At 38.8% G+C, this 15086-nt stretch overlaps 1 protein-coding gene across 4 annotated transcripts in view; it reads left to right on the top strand.

The window, feature by feature from the left end:
• MBD5 (methyl-CpG binding domain protein 5) overlaps nucleotides 1-15086 on the top strand; it is a 95081-nt gene that overhangs the window by 37291 nt on the left and 42704 nt on the right. For 2 of the 4 annotated variants that reach the window (XM_014941180.1, XM_014941181.1), the window contains exons 4-5: nucleotides 2139-2196; nucleotides 9880-10561. In XM_014941180.1, coding sequence (XP_014796666.1) covers nucleotides 10449-10561 — 113 coding nt within the window. In that variant the 5' untranslated portion in view covers nucleotides 2139-2196; nucleotides 9880-10448. The remainder of the gene's footprint in view (nucleotides 1-2138; nucleotides 2197-9879; nucleotides 10562-15086) is intronic. The other 2 variants (XM_014941179.1, XM_014941178.1) reach the window with 2 other exon arrangements.

The raw sequence follows: 15086 nt of genomic DNA, 5'->3' as shown, positions 1-15086 counted from the left end.
TTTGAAAAGCTCTTATTTGAAATAGAGTGAAATTCAGGTTCAGCAGCCTTTGGAAGTTTGCCATTGATTTCCTTGAATTTAGGTTTCCGTTGAGAGGGGAGGCTGAAATGTAACACACAAACCAACCGTGGGAAACTGTCTTTCCGTTGAGAGGGGAGGCTGAAATGTAACGTAAGAAATAAACACACACAAACCAACCGTGGGAAACTGTTGTACCTGGCTGTAGCTTGAATTCAGATTTCTTAGATTTTTCTTGCCAAGAGTTTATGGCATTTCTTCCTGACACTAATGGCTTTGTTTATGGAGGTTTTTTTTGTGACAGAATATATTTGCATTGCTAAATGAGTTTCTTTTGATCATGGGGTCCTGGGTTTGCATTGCTAAATGAGTTTCTTTTGATCACGGGGTCCTGGGGCATCTCTCTGATGAGGAAAGGCTGAGGGACTTGGGTCTTTTGAGTCTGGAGAAGAGAAGGCTGAGGGGGGATCTGATCAACACCTATAAATACTTCAAGGGTGGGTGTCAGGAGGATGGGGCCAGGCTTTTTTCAGTGGTGCCCAGGGACAGGACAAGAGGGAACGGGCACAAACTTGAACATAGGAAGTTCCACCTAAACCTGAGGAGGAACTTCTTTGCTGTGAGGGTGTCAGAGCCCTGGCAGAGGCTGCCCAGAGAGGGGGTGGAGTCTCCTTCTCTGGAGACATTCAAACCCACCTGGACACGTTCCTGTGGGACCTGCTCTGGGTGGACCTGCTCTGGCAGGGGGGTGGACTGGATGATCTCCAGAGGTCCCTTCCAACCCCATGTGATTCTGTGATTCTGTGAAGAGCTTACCCCATGTCATTCTGTGATTCTGTGAAGAGCTCGCTAAATGGTTCCTTGCCCACCTTTTTTCCAATAGCTCACTTTTAGGAGTGCGGTGCCAGAACAAGCTAAATATCTGTGTGACGTGCCTACCATCTGCATTCCCAGAGACGTTTTTCAAGCCTATTCAGAGAATAAAGGACTGTTTGAGTTTTAACTGAGTATCTGGCACAACGCACTGTCCTTCCATTGGGATGAAGTAGTGCGTTTTTATCTTTTTTGGAGCTTTGTTCTTAAATTCTTGGATGTGCTGCATCCTGAAAGGGATACAAGGGTTTAATTTCTGGGTGCCTGTGGTCCTTCCTCTCATCTTTCTTTTTCTCTGCTTGGAAGAGCTGGTGCAATTCTCTTTTACTTGTCAAGCTTGAATGTGATTCACCCCTTTGTTTAGTTCCTTCTGAAGAGAATCAAACCCTTTTTGTCTAGCTTAGGCTGTTGCACATGCAGTAAAATCAGATTTTATAGTGCATCAAGCGAGCAAAGCCCTGGATACCTGGCAGGACAGAGTTGAGCATCGTCACCAGGTACCATCTTGCTCTACCTTAAACCTAATGATGTCATGTTTGGCTGGCAAAACGCTTCCGAGGAGACTTTCCCAACCCCTGGTACTGAAGTAGAGAATAGAAGGCTTTTTATTACCATAAAAACAAATGTTTCATTTTCGAGGAGCCAGACTGCAGTCTTCACGGTTTATTAGACAATGAAATTTATCCTTATTGAGGTGTCAGCCTGAATGCATCTGATAATTGTCATATAAAAATTCAGCCCCAAAATACACAGACACTAACATTTAGGTGCTTTGCTCATTTTAATTGGCTAAAAATACCTTGGCTTTCTTAAAAGTCAGTCTCTGAGTGAAGGGAATGAGACAGCCACGCAGGAGAGAGGGGTTTTGCTCAGGAAGCACCAAATCTTATTTGAAACCAGTGGCGTAGGTACAATCAAGAACTTTTTATCATCTTTGTTGCTGGAATACAGCTTAAACTTTAGTAGAGTAGATTTTTTTAAAAAAGGAGTTGCACCTTAGCATTTTCTTAAATATTAAATTATTTTTTCCTGTGCTCATAATTTCTTACGGAAATGAAGCGCGTACAAAATAAGAAGTGGAAACAGGTATTTCTTTCAGAGTTTCAAAGGAGAATTAATATTCTAAGAAACCTCTCTGATAATAAATATGAAGGAATAATTAAGAAGCATTTCCTACTGAAATCTTGAGTGGATTGTATTGCTCACTATTGCTTATCTTCTGTTTCAACTGATTCTTTGTTTTTCAGCTCGGAATGAACAAGATGAACATCCCCGCCTTCGATCTAATGCTTAATGAGGAAAAAGGTCAGGATGGCTTATTTATTTTTTTTAAATCCTGTGCCCTATTGTTAATTAGTATATTAAAACATACTTTATATTTGCATTACTTATTTCATATATCTTAAATAACAACCCAAATGTGAAGTTTTCGTATGAGGGTGAGGAAGATTATTTTTAAATCGAATGGTATATTCATAAAACGGCTGACTCAGACCAGAGTAAGTAGAAAAAGAAGCCATAGAAGGAAAGGTCATGTATACAAATCTTCATAAAGATTCATTTAAAAATTATTAAACTTACAATTAATGGACCTCGTGTATATCAAGAAAGAAATATTTGTCATAATTTTCATGGAGTAAAAATCATAGAATCATAGAATGGTTTGGGTTGGAAGAGACCTCAAAGATCATCAAGTTCCAACCCCCCAGCCATGGGCAGGGACACCTCCCACTAGAGCAGGTTGCTAAAAGGATTAGAATCACCCATATTTTTTTATTTTTTTTAAATATCCTTGAACTTCTAAGTCCTGTTGTATTTAAGAGACAGACAGTTCTCTCTCTTTTCTACAACAGCAGGGCCATATTCTCCAAACGCTCCCACATTCAATTAGTGTATCAGTGGAAGACAGTAATAATCTACTAATGGTAGAGAAGAATTTATCATATTGTCCAGGTTTGTAGCCTACCAGGTTCCAAGAGGCAGCCCGAGCTCTCAAGTGCTATTACATCTGTGCTCTAGAGTTTTGCATTAAGGTGTCTGAATAGCTGATTTTTATGTTATCATATTTTTTTAATATCATGAGAGTGTTTTCACGAGGGAAATTGCTGAGTAGAGATACATAATTCAGTAAACAATTTTAAAAATTGCACTTGGAGAAAAAATTTCCCTGTGTCTAAAAATAGTAGCGTCATGTGACTTATTACTTCGGCACAAAAGCATAATTTACAGGTTTAATTTGCAATCCTACTATGTTTCTGACATTCTCTTGCACAGAAACTGAATCTGAATTATTCAAATGATTAAAATATTGCTGTGTCCTGAACTTCAGGTGTCTAATACAAAGGAGGTTTATATAGTTCATTGGGGCCTCTGCATTTCAGATATGGGAGTATGATTTTCATTTTTGCCATTTATTGCTTAATTTTAGATATTGCAGTGCACACTTAATGGAGATCTGGGGCTAATCCGGTAATTGTTATGCCAGCAACTCGGAGCCTTTCACCATATTTCCAGCAATCTGATTTTTTTTTTTCCTTTTTTAACTGCACATCTAAAATCTAATTGAGTTTTCATGTTCAGGTTTTGAAATAGTTACATTTAAATACTCTTTTCTTTTAAAATTAACTTATTTTTTTCCCCAAGTTTGTATTTCCCTGGTAACCGATAGGTCAATAACGTGCAACAAAGCTGTCAACTTAGAACCAAACACTTACAAATGGTTATTACCTTTTTGTTTTCTGCATCTCTTTATTAGATACCTTAAGAACATTTTGTATCAGATGTTCCTGAAAGTCATAGAAAATTGTTACAAAAATATATTTAATCATTTCAGAAATTTGGAAGCCTGAAACATGAGAACTGAAAGAAGAGTTTGTTATTTGTTTATTCCTGTGCTTGGATCTTCTTTTGAAGCAATTTTAACTTAGTTTGAAACTTTAAAATATTTATAAATTTAATAATATTTATAAATTTAATATTTATAAATTATTTCTAAATGCTAGTAATATTTATTTAGCTAATTTCTAGCTATATCATTTCATGATATTCGGTGTGTTGTTAGTAGAGACCATTGAGAAGTTAATATATGAATGGGTTTGGCCATTGAAAAATAAAAAAGATAAAACATCCCAAGTGCAGGTTTGCTTTTCCTAGATTTGTGGGTTGCTGAAGATGGACATTATAGATTATAGAAGTTCCTCATTTCCTTATACAAATTCTCCTAAAGTGACAGAGTGAATGTAATAACATTTCTTCACTTCTTATTAACATATAGGTTAAGAATATTGTATTTCATAACATTCCTTAAGAAAGGTTTTGATAATGGTGACACGATTCTATACCAATTATTAGTCTTTATTTTAAAAAAAATCTGAGTGCTTACATTATTTTGACAGTCAAGTAGGGCTATCTCACACACAGTTTTGACCTATTTCCCTTGTAAAGAAAAAAATTAATGTGGTGGAAAGCCTGAAAGAGCATTATGACTCTACGGTATTCTTCTATGGACTCTGTCGGGTGACCCTTGTATTTATTAAATTCTACTTGAGTAGACAGAGCTGAGGTTTGAAAAGAAAACCCTTTTGTCCCCTGCCATCTTTTTTTGATCGTTGTTTTTTGTCAAAACCCTTTGAGAGATGTGTGTATCCATACGTGCATGTGTGTGTCCCAAGGGCGTACCTTCTCCATCCCTTCATCGGAAAGGAAAACCGCGATCGCTCCCAGCTCTGGGGGTCACACAGATAGATGTGGCAAAAGGCAGTCCTAGGGAAGGTTTTGGGTCTGGGTACTATACGTACACTAAATTAAGAATGTTAAAAAGTTGTTCTCCTTCCCAGTTCAGCCATTGGACAACTGTAATGACGCTGTTAAATCTCTTAAATTGGGGACATATTGCAGCTCAGCTTTTTACCTGCGCTACGAGCATTGATAGGAAGGACATCGGATGTAAGGTACCAACTTCTGAGTAGTTAACAGCACGCAGGCCCAAAATGCTCCAAGAGAAGAGATTCATATTGTGTGCTCTTAAGGATCAGCTGAAATCCAGGAACATAAATCAGTCTTTCTCTGTGAGAATCTTTTCCTTATCATTTTGTTACTAGAGATTCCTAAAGAGTAGGTGTGAAATGATTGCTTTGATCATGACCATGGTTGATGGTTGGAGTAGATGACTTGAAAGGTGCTTTCCAACCTAGGCAATTCTATAATTCAATGATCCTATGCAGTCTGGCAACATAGGAACCAAATATTATGGGATTCTGTCCATCCATGTGCAGGTGAGCAAGGCTGGCTGAGCTGGGGCATGTCCAGTGGGCTACTGGTTAAGATGCTGGCTGGGGTATAGAGATGGGTACAGTGTCCTGGACTCTTGACATTCTTGCTATTTATGAGTTAATTCATCCAAATAACTATCATTTTATAGAGTGATTAAATTGAGGTTTTCCAATCCTGAGAAGTTCTACAGCATCAAAAGTTGTATAAATTAGCAATATGTAAGCCCTGTTATAGTATTTAATAAAACTGTCCCTTATACATTTCAAAACCATTTAACACCAGAGGTAGTTGGACTTGTATAAACTGATTGGACACTGGGGCAATTTAAAATGTATCATTTTAGTTAAGTTGTTCAGTGCAGATCAATTCTCTGGTTGTTGCAGTGTCTTCTCCGTGCCCCGTATTTACGAGTGGGATGAAGATGTCCTTCTTAGAGCAAAGGGCAGAGTATATCACGTATACAGTGTGTTATGTCCCAGATATGGATACAATGAGGGAAGATTGAGGGAAGAAAGGTTTCCTTTATACTTCAGGCACATTTGTTTGTTGAATCATTCGCCTAAAAATAGGGCTTCATAAAGTATTCAATACCAATCTAATTAGTCAAGAGAATGCTTCTTTTCAAAACGGAAAAGCATTCCCAAAAAGTGATGCAACATTTGTATCTAATTAGATGATACAGGAGAACCCTAACTAATTGCTTTGGTAGACTTAAACAGATTAATAAGGTGCAAGTGATAACTAAATAAAAACTCATTTTACCTCTGCCTGGTTTGAAAATAATGCTTTTTAAGAAGCTAAAACTTCCTGTTAGTTCTAATTTCTATTTCTGGATGTATTTTGTAGGTTTTTTTCTGGGGTGGAAAGGAAAGTCTGGGAAGTGAGATTGCAATTTGTATCTCTAAGCGGTGTTTTTTGTGGTTTCTGGGTGTTTCTGAGTGTGTTTATACCCAAAATCTGGTCATTCTGTAAGTAAAACCTGGGGTTTGTGCATGAGAGACAGTCATCGATCTCAGACCTCTGAGCAGCCTTTCTCTGTCATACCTGGAATTTTTAGGCACACTTCCAAGTTTATGTAAGAAAAAGAAAGTATTGGAGCATCTTTGCAATATTAAGCTGTCAGAATTTGTCTCAAGTGGCTCTATGTCCACTTATTAATAAATGTTATGTTGGTGTTCCTCTCATACGTGATAGACCTGAATCTGGACTATTAGTATCTAAATTCAATTTCTTTTTTACTTTGTACCAAGTTTTCTGTTTCACCACTTGACTAAAAAAAACTGTTAAAGATTAACAGCTGAGTGTGCAAAGAGGCTTCCTAAAATGCAACATTTCAAAAAATGAGACTGTTGCATTAAAAATTGAAAACATACTTTCAGCATATGGAAATTAAGGAGAAATTTTCCATGGGAGGGAGGGGTTTGAGGGGGCTAAAGGGAGAGGGAACAATTCAGTGCAGTTTTGCATAGTTCTCCAGTGAAATATTTTTAAGCGTATTGTAATGAAACCGGACTGCAAAACAAATCTAAACGGCATGTCTTGGCGCATGGAAAAAAAAGAAGTAATTGATTTAGATGTGGAAAGTTGTGTTATTCGTGGTGAGATAACATGAGTTGTCTGGAGTTGTTATGAGATTACAGAGAAGAGGTATTTATTACATGGGTTGATGAAAATCAGGCCTTTGGATAGAATCCAGCGTCCAAAATACTTTGGATTTGGTCCAAAATCCAAATGCTTTCTATCCCAATCCAAAGTACTTCAGATAGAATACTTTGATGGAGAGGGCAAAAATGGTACATCAAAAGAGACGGGATTTTTCTCCAATCGAGTTGGAAGATCATGGAATCATAGAAACATGGAATCATGGAATGGTTTGGGTTGGAAGGGACCTTAAAGATCATCTCGTTCCACCCCCTGCCCTGGGCAGGGACACCTCCCACCAGACCTGGTTGCTCCAAGCCCCCTCCAACCTGGCCTTGAACCCCTCCAGGGATGGGGCAGCCACAGCTTCTTCCTTCTACATGGTTAGTTACACACCAATTAGCCATTTTCTAAGAAGCTTCCAGGGAGCCTTAGCCCTCTGTCCTGTAATTCATTGCACACAGACACATCGGCGCGTCCTCACAGACCCCAACTGGTGAATGAGCACAGGAAATTATGAGATAAAAGGTCAAATTTCCAGGGTGTGAACAGGATTGTTCACTATTTTCTACTTAGAGTGACTGTGGTGGTAGAAGCATTTTTGTACCCAGGATGGAATGGAAAATGGATCATTGTACCCGTGCTCTGATTCATTTTTAATTTTTACATCGCGCAAATCCTTGTGTTAGTTTACAGTTCTTTAGAACTTCTCAAGAAAAAGTCATACAAATAATAAACTTTGACGGAAGGTGTATGATGGAAACAGCCGTTTAATTCCGTTTCGCTGTAGTGAGTAAAAATATTGAAATATTTCCCACAGAAGAAGCGATTAAGTGAATTCTTTTGCCTCTTTTAGTAGCATTTCAAGCTATATGCAGTGCAGAAAAATGGTTTATCTGACTCGATGATGATAAGTATTATGTTGGTGATGGAATGGGACGTTGGCTGAGGCAGGGCATGGCAGAAGCAGTAGAAATGTAAGGTTACTTCAGAGTGTCTCTTGAATCTTGTGCAAAAAAGAAATTGATGGCTATTATTTTCTCGTAATGGAGCCAGTGCAATTGCCCTAAATAGCAACGTGAGCCACGGCAAGGCTGGGCTAAGAGATGAGCAACCTTCTCTACCCTATGTGCTTCCAGCATTTCAAATATGTGTTTTCTGATCCTGATTTTACTGTGTTAAAGAAAGTTAATTCTCATGAAAATAGGGAAATTATTTCCCTATGTTAGCCTTAGGTAGGACCCGTAATAAAAATGCCAATGCAGCGTTCAGCACTAATGCACAAACTTGAAGGTAAATTCTGCCTTGGTTTTGATGAGGCATCATCTGATGCCTTCTTAATCAGCCTAAAACCAATCAAACCCCAAAACTTCCAAACTGCAAACCTGAGAGGACTCAAGAGGCCTGAACTGTTGCCAAGTGCTCTCAAAATCCTGTTCCCATGTAGCAGATTTAGAGATTAGAGGGTAGATTGTTTTCATATGAGAGATGGTGAGGTGTTTGGTGTGACATTCCCTCTCACCTCTGCTCGCTGGTGTGGGGTCACTTCTCCACTGGTGGTGATCAGCTCCTCAGCAGGGTCTCTTCATCCCTTCCCTTCTCAGCAAGGTCTCCTCATCCCTCCTTATATCTTCGCATCCCATCCCTTGGCCAACTAAGTGTTACATCCTACTGGAGTCCTCCAGAGTGTGGAAGAGTTGAAACAGATCCCTTCAAAACAGTGCCAGGCTCTTCTAGAAGGCTTCGTCCTACAGACATCCCACTCTTTATTCTGAAAATCTCACCCTTTATTCTGAAAATCTCACCCTTTATTCTTCTGATTTCAGTGCCTTAGTCAAGGGGGTAGGTCCAACCAGCTCCTTTCTCTTCCACATCCTTCTTGTTAACACCATGACTATATTTATTTTCTTTTATGTAGCCTTTTGAACTTTGCATTTATGACAGTACATCTAAAGAGATGTACTAAGTTTACTTAAGGGAATATTTTCAAGGACTGTTATTTATGCCTTTATAGTCTTCCTTTAGTGGTCTTGGAGAAAGGAGCTGTTGTTACTGTTAAATATAGATGTAACGTGTTGTTGGTACTGTTGTTGCAGAAATATTGTGGGATCCTAAGACTTTATGTTCCGTTTCTATCTCAAAAAACCTTTTCTTATCAAAATCAGTCGTGTCTATAGTAACGTTTACTATGTCTTAAAATATTAGCATAATGTTAGTATAGGAATAAAGAAGAATTGACATGCGATTCCGAATAAAACCCATTAGCATCATTCCTACAGTAGTCATCAACGGTATCTTACACTTGAGTACTGGAATTGTTGGTTTTTTTCTGATGTGTTTACTGTTTGAATCATGTATTCCATGTTTGTCTCACCTTAAAAAACAACCAACCTAAAGAGTTAAGTCTCACCTGGTCAATTTGAAAAACTGTTTGTGGGGAATAACACAGTTCGCGTCATTCTGAACTTCTTTCTTGAAGATTTGCTCATACAGTATAATTGTATGATTATATATATAATTACTTATGATATTCAAATTTTTTCCTAGATATTCTGAGATCAGTGCATCAATGCTAGCTTTTCCCTTTTTATTATATAAGTTTTTGGTAAGAAGTGATTATTTTAATTTAGTCTAAATGCAGGGGGTTTCCATTTTTATGGATATTATCAACCCTACAAGCAGCTTCCTTCGCATTCAATTCATTCAGTTTTCTAAATAGCTTTTAAAGGACATTAATTGAGCTAGTCATCTGTTGATAATTCTGAACAGAAGCATATGTGAAACTATTCAGTTAAAAGATACATCTCTTAATTCACCCAAACTGTACATTAACTATTTAATAACAGTTGTGCTCTTAGCTTTTAACGTGTAGCTCCGTTGCACCCACATATAAATAGAATTTGCTAGCAGGTTTATATTTACCCTAAGCCTTATTTTCATGGTTTCATTGACATTTAAAATCTTGATTCTAAGCTCTTTAAATGGATGCAGCTGTATACATCTTCATGAGTTACTGAACTGGGCTGAAAGGCTTCAGCAAATGGCTCATGTGTTTTCTATATCTGTATTTTTCAGACTGTTTTATTGGAGCCAGGGAGTCATGAAAGAAACTCAAGAAGACAACTTGGATAATGAACGGAAGATAAAAAGAAAACAAAAAGAATGTGGCATATAAAGGGTATAATACCTGGAGGTATTAGATCTGACTCATATTTATAAAAATGAGACGAGCTTTCACAAAATACAAGTTATCTTAGACAGTCATCAAGCTTGGAGCCATGCTGTTGAACTAGAAATTCTCCTTTTCCCCATTCTCCTTTCTGACAGGTAACAAAGGATTGGTGAATTATGATTTTCCCAAGTTGGAAGCACTAATTTTTATCTATGTAGTTCATCCTTATGAATATATAAGGAGTTAAACATTGCATATTTAATGTGGATTATAATGGGAAAGTGACTCATTAACAAAAATGGCCACTTTTAAGGACTTGGTTTCAAACTGAGCCGGAGCCTCCCAATGCACTTTGTACAGTTTGGGGAAAGGTGTTCTGAATGGCCTTCTTTGGGAGGCCATGATGACATGTAGTAAAAGGATATCATCTTACTGTTGATATCTTTGAAGACTCATAAACAGAAACAGAAAAATGAATGGTGGAAAGGAGTGTGACGGAGGGGACACGGATGGAGGGCCACCAGCAGTGCAAGTTCCCGTTGGTTGGCAGCGACGGGTGGACCAAAGTGGAGTGCTCTACATCAGGTAAGGTGATCTCAGGGGGTTACTCATTTCATTTTCGTTGTCGTTTGGCCAGAACGTGTGGTGAAGTCGTGACTCAGCTAATCTTTTGTACTCAAAATCTTCCACGGCTTGTTCTTTTGGAGGCACGAGATCATTTTTTTTTTCTGCTGCTATTAGTGGAGTCCACCTATGTCACTTGGGCCATTTGCATGCCCTTAACGTACTTTGAAATCTAATATCGCTTGGGCTTGAAAATTTGATAATCCTTCCTGTACATTTTGCTTTAGGCATGAGTAGTTCTTTATTACTTATTGTTATACGGATTTTAAAGCTGAGGAGCAGCAGATTTAACCTTCCTTAACACCTTTATTATTCAAACCTTTTACGATGAGACTAAGCAGAGGTTTAGTGATGTGTCACACCTGGGATGGGGAGAAATCTCTGCTGTCTTTTGCCCACCCCCAGGAGCATAGGCATTGCCTTTTCCTTGCCCCAACACAGGCTTTTGATAAGAGCCTTTGTTGGTGGAGTTGAAAGCAGTGATCTGGGCTGCAGACACCTCTTGGCAGGTAAGGTAGGGTGAGACTTCCTTCTTCTGTCAGCCACAGAACTGTTGTGTTTTCCTTAACTCTCTTTGAAAGAAAGTTTAATCACTCTATGCTTAGTAGCTGCAGAAAAGACCTCTTTTGATATGCCTTGTGAAGGCTCCGTGTTCACTATCACTGATGTTCTCCAGCAAGACTGACTTCTGTGGATTCCTTACATTGCTCATGCAGAAAAAACAAGAACACAAGCTAAATCCAAAGTTTTAGGTATTTTATTTGTTTACTTTGTTAGCTTATTGGATTTTTTTTTGCTTCACCCTGGAACAGTCACAAAAGAAAGGCATTGAAATCACTATTAACTGAATGTGTTCAGACAAACAGACTACAAATTAATTGTTATTGGAAAAAAGATCAAAGTTAGCCTTAACAAAATACGGGTGCATCAGGTTTACATCACAGAAGTCTAAATGGTTATCAGCCTGTTATTTGCTTAATCTTATTCCTCTCTTCTGTGGTTAAAATAACCACTTCTTCACAACATTTTATGTATTACCAACACAAAGTTCTTTAATGAGTCAGAGCATACTCCAATTTTACACTGAACTACCATAAAAGATCAAATGCATTCCAGGATTTCTTGTTTATATTCTCAATTAGCAGAATCACACAAAATCCATGTCAGTGATACGCACGTCAAAGAAAAATCGCCTTCCCCTTGTATTTCTCATTACAGCTATAATTTACTGGGCCTCTGCCCTAGTTAAAAAATCAATGAGAACTAAAAAAGTTGTGAGTTGGGCTTTTTTTTTTTTCTTATCCTCTCTGTATCCAGCGGTCAGGACATCCAGTGCTTTGGGATTTTTATCTACCTGACGATCCTACCTGCTTTTGAACATCATTTTCCACAGCTAGAAGAAGCAGGCCGCAAAGCTTGTGCTGCTGCTTCAAGCATGTGTCTTACATGTTTATAAACTAGTGAAATTTCGTATAATTCTGACAGTTACTCACTTTTCCATCTTCTTTTTTCATATGTTCTTGTTGTTCAGGGGGACTTTCTTAATATTTCTTTTTGGAATTGCCTTACGCAGTTTTATTTACGCCTTACTGTTTTTATTCTAGTTGACCCTATTAATCAAGTTTTCCAGTTGCCCTGTTTCAGTTTGGGGAGACTTGTATCATTTCTCTTCCTAAGTTTTACCCCTCTATGTTATTTTTCCCCTTTAATCCAGTGGTTAATTTTCTGGTTGCCTTCCCTAAGCCATTCCGATGAATGGAAAGGCTGGACAACGCACTTGGTGTGGTCCACGGCTCTTCCATTCTTATTTGGTGAAAGACACAGGGTAGGACACGTTGGTTGGAAAGGATGGAAGTCAAGTAGTCCAAGCTCCTGCTTGACATGGAGCATCTGCAGCACTCAGTTGGGTCAGGCCTTGAGTTTCACCAGCACCATCTTCCAGGGTTGAGTTTCCACAACCTCCCTGGGTCACCTGCTCTAGTGCTGGGTGGAACAACTGCCCTGAAAATATGCACAGCATTTATTGAGAGACTGAAAGGTCAAACAATATTGACTCAGATAATACCTAAAGGAAAATTAGTGTATATATTAAGATCTGATATGATTTAACTGCAATAGATGATCCCAGCTGGATAAGGATTCATTCTATTTGTGCTTCCTTATAAAGCATGGATGGTTTTCTGTCAACTGTCAATAGTGGCTTTGGATTAAATCCATTAATTAACTACTTTTCATTACCTGGTTAAAGCACTGAGTTCAGTCTCAGTGCTTTTCTTAGTAAAACAGTACTACAGCCTTAAAGTAGGACCTAGATCTTTTCTTCGGCTTCATCATCAGTGGAATAAACTAAGAAAAGCTCTTCAATGATAAGAAAAGAAGTCAGAACTCTCAGAAACAGATCCTAATATATTTTATAATTTGGGGTTTTTTTGTTTCTTTGGGGTCTGAAAACCTCTGGATGACCTCAGTGACAAAAAAAAAAAGCTGGTAGTTTCATACAGAGGTGATTATCCTTTGCAGTCTAGAAGTGTGAGAAAATCTGTACACGCAAAAGATACTTTGCAGTTACTTAGGTCTGCAAATAAAAAGGCGTCCTGACTCTGGAGCGTACTCCCAGGAATGTGAGTTTTTAAGCATTGTAGAAAGTGTAGATGGGATAACGCAGAGCAAATCTGAGTTTCTCTGGTAGGAAGAACATCTTGAAGTGTGGGCCTCCTGCCTGCGTGGGCAGGAAAGGTTGGGAAAGTCATAGAATCATAGAATGGTCTGGGTTGGAAGAGACCTTAAAGAACATCCAGTTCCAACCCCCTTGCTCTGGGCAGGGACACCTCCCACCACACCAGGTGGCTCCAAGCCCCCTCCAACCTGCCCTTCAACCCCTCCAGGGATGGGGCAGCCACAGCTTCTCGGGGCAACCTGGGCCAGGCTCTCACCACCCTCACACCAAAGAACTTCTTCCCCACAGCTCATCTCCATCTCCCCTCTTTCAGGGTCAAACCCTTCCCCCTCCTCCTAGGGCTCCCCTCCCTCATCCAGAGTCCCTCCCCAGCTTTCCTGGAGCCCCTTGAGGGACTGGAAGGGTCTGGAAGGTCTCCCTGGAAGTCCCTCAGCCGGTCCTCGTAAGAGAGGGCCTGCAAAGCCATCAGCCAACACTGGAGATGCAGAGCCAAAGTAGAGAACAAACGATGCTCACTGAGTTAAAATGTGATAATCGTGGTTTAACCAGTCTATAGATGAAATTAAAATAAATAAAAATAAAGAGTCATTTCCCCCTGCTCCCCAAGTATTTCAGTTTAAGGAAAGTTTGACCTTCTGACCTATCTACCACTGCAAACCTGTGCTGTTATTTTTAGACTGCTCTTTTATCTTGCTCTACTCTCAGAACTGTCACTGTTGCACTTATTTGACCTGGGCAGTTCTCTCTAAAATAACTGTTTCAGGACAAGTCTGGCAAATAAATTACTTACTGAAACTGTCAGCATAACTAAATGTCACTTGGAGGTGTTGCTTTATGCGTGACTTAGTCCTCGTGCAGAATTAAGTGTTTATACATTGGGGTTTAACTACAAAAGTTCGTCATGGTTTGGAGTTTTGGCTGTTTTCGTGATCCAAACTATGCCACTTAAGTTGTTTTTGTTAAATATTCCACTTAAGTTGTTTTTGTTAAAATAAGGGCTGTTTACAGCTGCCATTAAGACCCGGTGTTTTAGCCAGTCCTCATAAATCATTGCATTCTTTCCCCGATAAACAGTTTAGGCGGCCAAGTAATAAAGAGCAATCTGGAATTCAGAGGCTTGTGACACAAGAGCTTTTTTTTTCATCTTATGAATTAGTGATTTTGCCGTAACAGAATTTCCAATGTCCTATTTTTGGATATGGAGATAATGATTTTCTGGTGGGAGTTAGAGAAATCCAAGTGCAGTTTATCAGAAACTCACTGGACTGGCCTCTTGGTGTAATACTTCTAACTTTCAGTGAAAGGGTTGAAATTTTAGCTGAATGAAACCAAATTTGTTTATGCAACCAAGAGACCCAGCCACAACAGTTTTGTTACTGAGCCCCCTGTTCTCTTTCTTCTTCAAACACGGTTTTGGATGTGTTTTTTCTTCTTAAATTAGTCCTAAGAGGTGCAGATGAACATCGTCCTTGCGTGGAGCTGAGTGATGTGATAGAGGGGGGAGGAGGTCCGTGGGGACTGGGACTGTGTGTTACACTTTATAGGAGAAAAAAGGGAGAAAAATAACCTTAGTGTTGTTAAGGCTTTCAAGCAGGATTGTAATGTGAATAGTAAATATCAATAATCTCACTTATTTTCTTTTCTCTGCGCTCACAGTGTTTGTTTTTCTATAATAAAAGCTTCCTTTAAAAAAATTCTTTGGCTGTTTTTTTATAAGTATCATCTCAGTTCTTGACTAAAGGCAAGAAGTACTATGAAACAAAACATGAAATCTTAGTTGTGTTATTTTAACCACTCTCTGTGTGAGCT

Source organism: Calidris pugnax, unplaced genomic scaffold, assembly GCF_001431845.1.
Source record: "Calidris pugnax isolate Ruff unplaced genomic scaffold, ASM143184v1 scaffold60, whole genome shotgun sequence".
NCBI lineage: Eukaryota > Metazoa > Chordata > Aves > Charadriiformes > Scolopacidae > Calidris > Calidris pugnax.
Note: the sequence above shows the minus strand (reverse complement) of the source record. Positions and strands in the feature narration are given on the sequence as shown.